We start from the raw sequence: 13420 nt of genomic DNA, 5'->3' as shown, positions 1-13420 counted from the left end.
TGTCACAGACGCTATTGTGACAATGGGACACTTGTGTCACTGTCACCCCGAGGGGCATCTGGAGGGATGGAGGGGGGGCTAACATGTTGGCCGTCTGGAACACGAGGCCTCCGATGTGTAGTATCACTGAGATGAGTAAAATACAGCAGTCAAGAAAACAGAAAAGACGGACGGGGTGCTGATCAAAAACAAACAGATAAACATAACGTGTTTATGTCGTTTGGAGGAAGTTTCCACTTCCTCTGAAAGCTTGTATCTAATTACCACACTGCTCAATCCAAACTACACTCACATCCTGAGTTTGTCTCTGTGTTTGACTAGACCTCATGTGACTGCACAGCTAGCACTACATGAAAGTTCACAGTAATATCACAAAGATTTCACATGAGAAAGGCTGTAAGTCACAAGTCCAGAAGTCAGTCTTTGTCTTTGATGTGACCCAACTCAAAAAAAATTGGTTGGTCTGTTTACGCCTGGGCCAAGCTAATTAATATTAAGATTAAGATCATTATTATTTCATCTCAATTCTGTTTAATTAGCTTTAGCTGAATAATAGATATTCTCCCGCATGAGTGTAATTATTATCACAATGGACACAATCATTACTGAGAAATTTGTTGCTGACAAAACAACAGTCTTGGCAGATCGATTAGAACAAATCCAACACTGAAGGCAGGAATGTAAATTTCACCAGGCAGACACTAAGCAGTGACATATCTCCTGTTCTTAGCCATGGTAGCAGCATGGTTTAAGAGACGGGCATGTCAGTCTGTTGGACAGACATGACATTTTGTGCGTTCCTGCTCCACACAGGACGAATCCTGCTGACTTTGGTGGCTTTTACTTTTGTACGTTGCTTGACATTTTTGACTTTTAGTTACATATCTGAACAACTATTAGATGGATCGATTTAAAATTAGTAATGACGACCATGGTGCCAAGATAACATAATCTACTGACTTTGGTTAAATGTCCCCCATCACGATATACTTGATCCTCTGACCTCTGGCACCATTTTCCGGTCATAATCTCAATCAGTCCAATATGTTAGTTTGTATGAGAAAATACAAGCAAAACAGATGACACACCACGCACAGTGCCTAAAGTGCAGCCTCACAGTGCAGCTAGCACGGCTGTAGAGTCTTAACACCAGTATGTCATTAATATGTTCATCTGGATTTTGGATTGTGGTGAAACACTACAACAGCATATTTACTGCAGCTGATATTTGTGTAAACTTAAGGATACAACGCATCCATCTAACTGTTTTCCACCAGTTATGCCAGTCTGGTCACAAATAATTACATAAATAGTGATATGATCAAGCGATGGAAGTAAAATTGGAAGGATATTCCGATAATACCGATTTCAACCATGTGATCCAGTCGTTGACGCAAACTGTTAGTAGCTGACCTTTAGCTTTAAAATATACGATCTTAAAAAGTGCCTTAGGCTAACTCTTTCTTCTTTTACACTACCTGCACTGACAAGTTAAACCAGCTTGGACCACTGGGAGTTGAAATTCCCACCCAAGCCCAACCCAATAACAGCACTGACAGCAAACACAAGAAACAGAGAGCAGACTGTCACAGATCTTCACAGGTAAGCACAGCTGCAACCTCCTTCTCACCATTACTAGTTTTTCTTTTTCTCTGTTATTCTCCAGGTCCTGCATGAATCTTTCACTCAAACAAAGGAACAGGATAAAAATGTCAAGCTACAGGCATAACTTAAATTGTTTTTTGTTTTTTGTTTTTTTTAAAGATGTACTTTACTGTATTTGAACTACTGAAGACTATTGCCAGGTAATCAAAATGACTGCATAACAAGAAGTTCAATGAAGATCACACTCCTTTCATCAAGCAGGACCTGTTGACATTCTTTCACTCTGGTCAAAATGATTTTCCCTATAATAAACTCCAAATCTGTATCACTGTTTTCCTTGTGACTATTTCAGAGTATTTCTCAGTTTACTCTCTTAAGAAACTATATTATACTCACTCCAAATCCTTGCAGGTTTCTTACATTACATATCTTAACAATAGTAATACTGTGATAAGCTTCTACAAACTTAAAGAAACAATTTTTCAACTTTAAAAAAAACGTAAGGGAAACATGATGTCTATACACTATAATTAACAAAAGATTTAATTGCAGGGGAAATGGTGTGTCTGGATAGTCAACTCAAAGGTTTAGTGAGAAGCAAATTTATTCCTTATTTAAAGTCAAAATTCAAAACCAATACTATAGACTGAAAACCAAATTTTCTGACCGAGGATCAGACTGAGACACGACTCTCCTTTCCTTTGTGCCTGAGGGTCACTCAAGAAAAGCTGCCACGCAGCATGCCTGTAAAAATGCAGCCCTTTAATTTGACATGCTTCCAGTAAAGACTTGTTCAAGAACATGAATGTTATTTACAAACAGAGTTGTGTTTACAGGATTTGCCATTTTTCTCATACTTTACTTTGAATCTGTTTCTCTCAGATTGTTGAAAGTGACTGCCCATTATGATCGGGTCAATACCTCCAGAAATGGAAGAAACAGAAGCTTCAAGTACTTCAGGTGAATCTTTTTTAATAAAGTCATTACAGTGTCCCTTAAAGCTTCATTTGTGGACTTTTTACATTTCATTTCATATTTTCTTTTCTTGTTTTGTTTTGGGGTTTTTTTTTTTCTCAGAATGGAGAACAGTTTCAGATCCAAAACGAGCTGGTCGGCTATTTTCACAAGACCTTCTCCACAGCAGCAGAGATTCAAAAAGTCTGTTTCTGAGTATGGACATCAGGCAAGACAAAGAGGAGCAAGACCGAGCTTTAGTTACGTTCTACAAGAGAGACAACGTTAAGTGGACGTTGCCGCTTAAATGCCAACTTAAAGGTAGTCAGTAGTGACAAAACCAGTCTGTTGCTCAGCTGAAACAATTTTAAAAAATGGGTTTCTTCACAGGTGATGTTGCAACAGGAAATGGGGTCGACCGTCACATAATGTCAACGGTGATTTTCAGGCTAATAAGTGGATTCCATATAAACTTAGGTTTGACACAACCCAAGCACACACACACACTCACAATGTGACTATGTAAACAGACTTTTGTTCCCACAACGACAGGAATATGCATACACACACACACACAAAAATTGAAATTTAGAATAACATTAAATGGTAAAAGGCACTAACATTAGTCACTAGCCTTGTGCTGTGCTGTAAACATTCTATCACTGTTGCAGGAAGTGTGGCCATCATCAAAATCTTTGAGGGCGAGCCTGATCACCTCATCCCCTCCGTTTCAGAGGAGCTGCTTGAAAATGACATGTTCACCGTCGCAGGTCGGATGATTGGCCATTGCTTCCTACATAACGGCCCGAGCTTTCCGGGGCTTAGCCCAGCCATTATTCACATTCTCTTTGGAGGTGTGTTGGAGACAACTCCACTGACAATACAAGACTGCCCTGACATTGACATCCGTGACACCATTAAAATGGTGAGTATGAAAAAAAACACTGAGGTCGATATTTTCTACAAAAGGTTTAGCATCATAAACTACAATCAGTGTAATTTATTCCATACATGCTGCATCAATAAAACATGTTCCTCTTTCATTATGCTTTATTCCAGCTTGATGGAGATGCAGAATTAAAAGAATCTGACTCCATCCATCAGCTCTGCCTGTTGTGGGACCTGCCAATGCCGAACGCTACCAACAGGAAATGGCTGTTTGAAAAGCTTCTCTTGCATGCTGTAATATCAAAGCATTTTTATTTATTCTACTTTAGCTTCTCAAATTCTGTTAATTTCCCCTCACTGGATAACATACAATATAATTTACTCTGTCCTTAGAGAGCATTTCTCACATTTATTTTGCTATACTTTTATTTATAGATAAATATGTAATAAGATTTTCCAGGTGAAATTCCACCCTGTGTTGTCACACTAACAGAAGTGCACTGATACATACAACAGAATCAGCAACAAATCATTCACTTACCAGTCATTTGAAGGCAGAAGCCTGAGCGACTTCCTGTTTTATAACCAAGTGACATCACTCTGTCACATTTTCCAAGAGCTATTTTGTGGCATCAAAAACTGAAGCACACATGAAGACATTTAATAATTTCTGGTGAGGTCAGATCACATTTTCAATACACCTGGCTACGCCAATGAACTTTAACAACCCAAACTTCCATTTTAAAGCAACAAAGGGACGACTGCTGGTGAATTATTTTATGTACGCTGTGCCATGTCTCCTGTATTGCAGGTTATCGAGCGAATAAGGCGTCAAATCAATCAGTTCCAAAAAGGCTTAAAAGAGACGGGTCTTTGGCCGCTTCTCATTCACAGACAAGACGTAATCCCAATCCTGTTCCCCAGGGAAACAGAAGCACAAGTCACACCTCAGGTATAACAGCAAAGGCATCTATAACAGCAGTGCTCTGCTGCACTCGACTGTGCCTAATTGTGTTTACTGTTGTCATGAAACATGCGACAACAAGAACAAAAAGGCACAGAAAACAAAATAGTCATCTGTTAGATACTGTACATTGATGAAACCCACAGTGTGATTGGCCTATTCTTTACAAGAACTTTAAGTCTAAGTTTATTTTTTTAACTACAAATAGTCAACAACACTTCTTGTCAAACAATAACCGTCAAGAAGTACAGACTCATTTCCATGGCGCTGTAAACTTCACCGACATCACAACACTAAGAGGATCGTAGATTATATTAAATACAGTCTGTGTTGCATGTGATTTCAGATGATCTTGGATTGCATCATATGGCCATCATCTATAACTGTCTTCTTTGAGAGCTACCAAGTCAAAGATGAAGATGAAGATAAGTCCGAGTTCACAGATGTATGTCGAGTGTCTGGCTACTTAAAAAAGTTTATTGAAAATGGTATGTACAACTCTCACTGTGATTTTTTTTATTATTATTATTTAAAAGAAAGAGGCCTCTTTCTTTTTTGTTTTTAGCAGATTCTGTTTTGCCTGATCAGCTGCTTTTTTAACACAGCGTCTCCAGCTGAGCTTAAGAGCCTCATAAAGTTCTGGATAGGATGGGAGGTGCCGGCCACAGAGATGAAGGTGGAAGTAGTAGAGGCCACATTCCCGACAGCTTCAACATGTTTTGAGAAGCTGAGGCTGCCCAGGCATTACACAGCATACAAAACATTTCATCAAGATTTGTGTGCATGCATATCCACCAGTTACAGCGGCTTTGGCTGTGCCTGAAGTGGAACAACGCTCAGTTTAAATGTCCGGATTGAATGTGTGTGCGACTGCTATGATTTCTTAATAAACCCTTATTTAATTACCTGTGAACATATTTTTTTTTCTATAACACGTTTTACATTTTTATTGCAACTCTTAATTTTTACTTCTCCCTGACTTTGTGATGGCTTTCCTGTTAGTGTAGCATGTGGCTACCAGGATCGAGTATTCGAAACATTTAATCTATATTAGATCAGTGCCCAGAGAAAATTAAATCTCAGAACTGATAATGGATGGATAAATGGATAAATTAATGATAGCCAGAATCCAGATCCAGAAATTTTATTTTTTGGTATTTGAGAGTCTTAAGTTAGGGTAGTTCTGATACTAAAAATCTTGAATTTCCCTCAGGATCAATAAAGTATCTATCTATCTAAAAATTATCTACAAAGAAAGGTGTATCCAGTATGGACTCATGAATAATATGCAAACTGATCGCTGGCGACTGCAGCTCAAATACATTGCATCTGAAGGAGCCTATACTTGTGCACTACTTTGTAGCTGACCCGCTGGGAGAACAAGAACAATACTGAGTCAAGATGGAAAGCTGAAGAAGCAGCAGGTCCTGCAAAACAGCCATTCCTGGCAATACATTAAAACTGTGCAACGCTCATGTCTTTAATATTTGTAAATTTGTAAATATTTGCAAAAGACTCAACCTATAAACAGATTATGATGTATAAAATCAGTGGAGTTTAATCCAGGGAAACTGTGACTTTCCCTACTTTTTCTTAGTTACATTCAAACAAACAGCATAAATAGTCACTGTTTGTACTGATGTTCAGTACCTAGAGTAACCACATGATGGCAGCAGAGGTCAATCGCTGGCCCCTACTTTTCCATTGGCATTAGCTAACAGCTCTTCAGTCAATTTCTATTAATGCTTTCTCATCCATCAAGCATACGAGTGACCTTTACCAGCAAGTCCCTAAAGGTCATGTACGCTTGTGATTATAAATTACAGAGGCTGGAAGTACTTTGAGATTGAATCCTATTTACTGCAAAAGATCGTTGGTTTACCATTTGGCTCCTTAAAATTAACTGTTAAAGGTTAACCTCTGGACAGACAATAAAAAGATATTGTGTGATGAATTCACAAGCTCTTAAGATAAAACTACCCATCGTCAAACTCAGAAAATATCTATCTCTCTCTCTCTCTCTCTCACTCACTCACTCACTCACTCACACTCTCTCTCTCTCTCTCTCTCTCTCTCTCAACCAGTTAGTCGGCAACTCCCTTGTTACACAACACGCGTTAAGTTTGCAGACCGAAGCAACAACTGAGGAAGCTCCTCCTTTGCAGCACATCTGGAACAGTGGAAGAGCGGAGAGGCATATAAAAACAACTCTGTCTGGGTCTTTTTGCATCTGGACTAACCAGGACAACATCTTACACCTGAGTTGGTGAGAAAAAAACTGCAAGTGCAACTGCTCCACCTGACTTTTCACTGCTGGTTTCCTGAACGCACCCCAGAGCTGCATTTAAAGCCTCTCCGAACACGGGGTCAAACTTCAACCTGTTCATCATCACAGATTGACAGCAGATACAAACTGCAGGTATGTAACGTTGATCTACTTGCAACTTGCTTCCTGCTTTCTGTTTGCTACTCACTGTACCTAATTTCCTACTCTTTCAGCCGAAGCATGACGGGGGAGGAAAAAGAAAAAAAAACAGCTCAGCCACAAAGTAAATTTGTTTTCTGTTAATCTCAGGTTGAAGTCAAGCCAGCATAGACTTCTTTGTTTGAACAGTTATCATGTACTGCGATGGAGTTGCTAGTTAAAGAATAACACAATGTGAAACACTTAACGTACAAGAAGACCTAATACAATAGATAAAGATCTTTATACTTTCTGCTGTGGGCAACAAAGAGAAGAAGATAATATGGAATAGCACACAGCTACTAATATTAACCTCATCTTAACTGCACAAGATGTCACATGCAGTTACATGTTTACATGTTTATGCCCCTCACATTAACTGTTTTATCTGAACCCTCCTGCGGAACGGCATGTTCCATGTGGGGACACACATGTCAAAACATGTAAGCCACCATCATCAACATTCATCTTTTTGAACAGTCTTTTATGACTCGTTACCTTGTATCACCTCTCTGCAGTGTCTCCTCTGCGGTCACACTGACTGCTGTGAGATGACTAGCCTTAACAAGTGTGAGCAGACCTCAATTCTAAATAAATATTCAATCATTTTACTAAAATGTTTCATCATTTTCCTCACCTGTTGTTTTTCACTTTCTGCTTTGTGGACATGCTCCTGGTGCTGGGAGCATCTTCACATATGTCTTCTTTGTGTGCTCTTCACTGACTGTCTTGCCCTGCAGATTCCTGCAAAGCGAAATGAAAGAGATTCAAAGTTATTTGAGACTTTTGACCATTTGAAGTCACATTTTCCTAATCTGACTGGAAGCTCTAAAGTTATACTTTTCTACCAATGTCTGGAACAAAAATATTCCTGACATTTCTGTTTTGTCTGGAACTGTTGTCTTGTTTCTGGGGCTGCAGTATATCTAAAATGTAAGCCATTACACTGAAATAATCCTGAAAATGGAAGTTGATGTCTGTGTGTTTCACATCCTACACTTCTTCTGCTTCAACACTGTTTCCCCAACCTTCAGTTCAGCCTACTGCTGTTGCACCAGTCAGTTTGTGATTTATCTAGATTGTTTCATTTCAATATTTGTCACTTACGATTGTGAAATCATATCCCAGACAGACAGCTGACATCTGCTGGGGCACTTAAAAATAAAGCCTCAATAAAGACTCAATGACCAAGCACAAACAACCAATTGGCCTTACATTAATTAGCTTACTTGGATAATAGGGCTTTTATATGATATGTAAATGCACCTATTTTATGATGTAAATGATTCATATACCACTAATAATAATCTATACTAAATGTATATCAACCCGTGTGATATTTGCCATCTACAACAGTTACATCCCAGAAAACTTCCTTTAAAAACTGCAGAGATTTTTCCTTCCCAGTTAATTATCCCCAAGACCTTTAAAACTTGGTCTGGTCTGGCCTTGAATAGCCCCCAGAAACAGACTGAAGCAGTCAGTGCTTATACTGATGGAAAGTGGTGCAGCAGCCAAACACAAACCACTCCGCCCATTACTCTAAGCTATGCTTAAATATCATACATGTATGAGCTCATATTCACATTAAGTACCATTACCAAAGAAGCTATATTTCAATTTAGGGTGTCGTATTTACTTTTCAGGAAAAAAAGAGAGGGAGACTGGTACAGCTAGGTTGTACCAGTCTCCCTCTCTAACTTCTCTAGATGGGTCTGACCAGTACAAAAAAAGGAGTTGACCCACGTAGAGTCGTTTCCTACCAAACAGAATAAACCTACAACTCAGATTAAGAGGTACAGTCTGCAGAAGTGGTGCAGAATGAGACAGACAGACAGGCAGAGCCTAAATAGTGTGAGTCAGGGGAGGTGGGAGGGTTTACAGGTCAGGAATGTGGATGTGGATATGCAAGAATAAAGTGGGAGGGTCCTGCTGGGAAACACACTGGGTCGAAGCAGGCAGAATTTCGTGGTCTTTCACATCCCATCAGCTCCAAGACGCCTCAGAAAGCCACATTTTTCGCAAAGCTTTCACACTGGTTGTCTTAAGTTTCCAAGAGGGAGCATGTCAGTTTAACAGAAAAAGCTTTCTTCTTGTATTTTCCCAATGCTGGCTTCCTGACCCTTGAAATAAGCCACAGAGAACTGGCAGGAGTGAAACTGCAGTCTCTGGGCTGTGCTTGACAAAGCCAAAATTACAGGCGACTAAATATGGGTGTTTAAGCGGGTTTCTTAAAACACAAACTCTTGTGAACGTGCGTACTTGATGGTTGTACGAAGGAGTTTATTAGTTCTTTCATTCATTCATTCATTCATTCACTTGTTTTTCTATTTAAGGCCTACTTCAAGACAAAAATTACATTATTAAATCAGGTCATGGAAACAACGTTTAAACTGTTTGCTCATTTGGACAGCGTCCGTCCGTTTCCTGATTTTCACTCTTTCAGATCATCCGTGTGGGCTTTTCCTCTCTGAAACAAATCTGTTTCTGGGTGTTTTTTATATCGTATATATCAGAATTATCACTATGTATGCATATGTGTGTTTATATGTCTGTGTTCGTGATGAATGCATTACTAAAGGATGCCACTAGGGGGAGGAAACAAGTGCGGCCAATGTCAAAAGGCAGTTTACTTCGCAGAAGAGGTACTCTGTGACGGGCGGAGTTTCCACAAGTCCTGCTTCCTGTGCAGTGAGTAAACTCTTTGCTGCTTCCTGTCTTTGTCATTGTGGAAACCGCTGAAGCTCTGGCCCTTGTCATTTGTCATTACAATCATGGTATACTAACCTCATGTAAAATGTTGGTTGATTTATTCTCAAAAAATAATGCACAGGTGGAATAGCAAAAATAAAAGGTTGGTATAGGATACCATGCATGGGAAAGAGTTGTTGCATTTCACATGCTATGATACTTAAAAGCTTGAAAATTTCTATCTTTTCCTGTTCTATCTATTTGAGTATGAAATTTGAACATCAGTGCACATTGGAGGGTATTTTAAAAGATTCTGTTCAGCGCCATTATAATTGGGCTGCATATCCATGTCATATCATATCTTGTATGTTTGGGCAGTTACCTCGGGGGGATAACAAAACTACACCAGCAAAACAAGATAATTTAACTATACTCTTTTCTGATGTTTACAATTTACACCTCAAAATCATACATGTATCATTCCCTGTAAAAAAAAATTAATATTGTGAAAAATGTATCAAAATAAATCAAAAAAGTTTGTTTTTTGCTTCAACTTGCAACTTGTGTAAGTTCTTAAAGTTTTTAGGGTAGTTATTTGTGTTCCCACGTTGTAATCAAACATTCCTGAGATGGAATTTAGATTAGGACATTTTTCTTCAATACAACTGTTCCATAAAAGGAAACAGTGAGGAGCCCATGTGAACATATGAATGTGCTCAAAGACATGCAGATATGCAAAACAATAATATATGTTTGTTCGTGTGTCCATGCGCGTGAATGTGTCTGCTTGTGCAGTGGTTTGCAGGAAGAACTTGGACAGCACAACTGTTGCCGTTCATAATGATGAAGTTTACTGCAAAGCATGCTACAACAAGAAGTATGGACCAAAAGGCTACGGTTACGGCCAGGGAGCGGGAACCCTCAGCATGGACAAGGGAGAGTCTCTGGGTATTACACATGAAGAGTGAGTGTCACACAAACACACACACTTTTTGATCTCTTTTCAAGGTCATTTATCCATGTTTTCTCTCTCTCTCGCTTTCTCTCCATCAGACCTGCTCCTCATCATTCTACCAGCAACCCAAACCCATCCAGACTGGCTCAGAAATTTGGAGGTTCAGACAAGTGTCCTCGCTGTGGCAAGGCTGTCTACGCAGCTGAGAAAGTGATCGGAGCTGGGAGTGTGAGGAAAAACACACAAATGCACATTACACACACACACACACGCATATGTGAATAATTGCAAAAGCACATTCCTTTTAAAATGGATCTTCTATTTATGTACAGGCATGGCATAAGATTGGATGTTTCACCTGTGTCACATGTGGGAAGAGCCTTGAGTCAACCACACTGGCTGACAAGGATGGAGAAATATACTGCAAAGGTAAAACTTCAATGTCTTCACTTCGTATGCAAGAATGATTTCAAACAAAGTCATAACACATTGCTACACAACCTCATAGGATCCCTGTAACTGGTACTGCACAAGCATTTCTCAGTAGACAGTTAACCTGTCTATACAGACGGCTGTCATGGGTTAATGTCTGACTGTCACACAAGCCCTGGGTCTGCAACTGCAGTTCCATACACATTCTTTCAACCAAATATATCAGAAGGAATATGTGTTTATTTAAAAAATTATTATTTTTTTAATTTTATAGGGTCTACATTACTTTGATGTCTTATTGAAAACAACATATACTTCATATACTCGCAACCAAGTTCAACTTCACTTTGAGATATATTTTATGGTTGCGATGCCTACTGGCCAATAAAATATCTTTCACAAGACAATACTAAAATTAAAGCAGCTTTACCTCTACAGTCATCTTGTGTTCACACCTGTTTTCAGTGCTGGTGCAAAGTGGTGAAGCCAGGTCAGATGAACCGAACTGATCCATTCAGGCTGCATTTGTCTGAAAGAGATATGATATAGGTGATGCATTATACCTACACAGGGTCACAATTAAAAGAGCAGCATTGTACATCCTAAACTGGAGTGGGGGAAAGGGGGATGGTTGGATGCTTTACCCAAATTTCCAGCCTTAAATGAGAGAAAATGAATTGTTTTGTTCAAGGCCTGTCAGTGGGTCACCGAGTTGCAATGAACACAAGAATACAGCAGGGGGCCCCCTAACACAGACTGATATCTTCAGGAATCGATATCAGGATAATATCAGGAATAGGAAAAAAAAAGTGGGCTTCTTTTGATTGTTAAACTACATCTTTCAAGATTTTTGTATATATTGAATCTAGAAAATACTGACTGTTTGGGCTAAGCACTCCACAGAGCAGAATTATGTGACATTAGTGAAGCGCAGTGCTCTCATAAAATGAAATGTTGCTGCCACCTGATTAATGGCGAGTTTTGGTACAAGTTAAACATTTCAGTTTAACTTTTTTGTTAATTTCTAATTATTGCTGCAGAGTGAAGGGTGCATTTTAGATCAGTTCCGGTTCTAACATTAAAGGTGTTGATTCATTCTAAATTTACAGGAAATAGCACAACACAAATCCTCTGTCTAAGCTTTATCACAAGCTTTGCTAGCCCAGTTTTCGACATTTTAATGTTGATACATAAGAAAAAGCCTTTATTTATTTCAAGGTTCCTCAATGACTCTCCTATTCATGTTGAAAAATAAATATGCTGAATATCAACAACTATTTTAACCTACTACCCAAGTTGAGAAGGAATAAAGATAGCTCATCTAGTTAGCTAGATAGCTAGCTAGTGTTAGCCCCTGTCATGACCTCTTTTTTCACAAAAAACTTTATCAACAGCAAAGAATCTGTGCATTCAGATTCATCTATCGTCATCCAGACGTGAGTTAATGTTACACCTTAAAACTATCCTGATCCTACGACAAACACCTTCTGTCTCCCCCTCAAAGACAAAATGTTTGCAAGGGATAAAACCACTTTCCCTCTGCCGGACATGGCGTTGACAGGAAAATGACTCTGTAAACTGATAACTTGGCTACTTCTACTGTGATTATCTAATATTTATACGATATGATGCATCTTTTTTAACATTACCTTTCTTTCCAACAGCCTGTTACGGCAAAAACTTTGGACCCAAAGGGTTTGGGTACGGAATTGGAGCCGGGGCGTTGGCGCATACTCAGTAGACGCCATCGTGCTCTTCAGTGTTTTCTCGAATGCTGCACTACTATGTTCATCCTGCAGAGGGCAGACTGCGACAATAAACATGCACCTTATAGACACATGCTCAATGAAAAGCTGCATCACAAAAAACTAACACCATCTTAGTCTCAGACTTATAGCTAGTTCTGCCACATACATACATAACCAACACTCAATACTGAAATATTACCTATCTGTTTCAACAAAGCCGCATTGATTTGCACTCTGCCGTACATTTATTTCCCTCTTCTTATTGTGAGGCTGTCAAATGAAATGTCAGCAATAGTCTGTGTAATAGAGTTATATGTGCTTGCTTATATGTTATGCTTAACAGGATGATAATAAATAAACTGGGAGCATATTAATTTTGGTGCCAGTGTTTCTTATTTGGTGCAAAAAAATACAATAGAACAAATAAGTGAAAGAGTGTGTGTGTGGTTGTGTGACGGAACAGTGAAGTAAAGTAGTTTGCATCGCAATGTTTCAATAAATGACACGTGTTCATTGTATCCATTCCTCTCATAACATGTCAGTGACACAGTGCTGAGATAAGTCCGGTATCTTCTCAAGGTGGGGGAATTACCGCTTCACTCCACCCACAGAGCTCATCTGTCACATTAGAGTCATGTTGCCGTCAGGGATGTGAAGAATGACAAAAAGATTTTTTTTTTTTTTAATGCTGTAATTAATCTTTCACTCATAGAAGGGTA

General features: G+C 39.1%; 2 protein-coding genes across 7 annotated transcripts in view; one reads left to right on the top strand and one right to left on the bottom strand.

Annotated features, from left to right (window-relative positions):
• The window catches only part of LOC124062944 (neuron navigator 1-like), a 95198-nt gene extending 82460 nt beyond the window's left edge, over positions 1-12738 (bottom strand). For 4 of the 5 annotated variants that reach the window (XM_046396064.1, XM_046396069.1, XM_046396070.1 and 1 more), the window contains exons 1-3: positions 12603-12738; positions 11384-11482; positions 7513-7619 (exon numbers count right to left, since the gene is read on the bottom strand). The gene's annotated coding sequence lies outside the window, so the exon portion shown is untranslated. The remainder of the gene's footprint in view (positions 1-7512; positions 7620-11383; positions 11483-12602) is intronic. The other variant, XM_046396066.1, reaches the window with a different exon arrangement.
• On the top strand, positions 6521-13075 carry csrp1a (cysteine and glycine-rich protein 1a). Of its 2 annotated transcripts, XM_046396150.1 has the most exons (7): positions 6521-6830; positions 6911-6960; positions 9457-9566; positions 10362-10530; positions 10620-10749; positions 10854-10950; positions 12618-13075. In XM_046396150.1, the coding sequence occupies exons 3-7, from the start codon at positions 9458-9460 to the stop codon at positions 12692-12694; spliced, it is 582 nt and encodes a 193-aa protein (XP_046252106.1). In that variant the 5' UTR covers positions 6521-6830; positions 6911-6960; position 9457; the 3' UTR covers positions 12695-13075. The 2 variants fall into 2 exon arrangements, with proteins under 2 accessions (XP_046252106.1, XP_046252105.1); XM_046396149.1 differs by lacking the exon at positions 6911-6960 and having other exon boundaries at positions 6522-6830.
• The last annotated feature ends 345 nt before the right edge of the window (positions 13076-13420 follow it).

Source organism: Scatophagus argus, chromosome 8 (genome assembly GCF_020382885.2).
Source record: "Scatophagus argus isolate fScaArg1 chromosome 8, fScaArg1.pri, whole genome shotgun sequence".
In the NCBI taxonomy this organism is placed as follows: Eukaryota; Metazoa; Chordata; class Actinopteri; family Scatophagidae; genus Scatophagus; species Scatophagus argus.
This window is presented reverse-complemented; position numbering and strand designations above follow the sequence as displayed.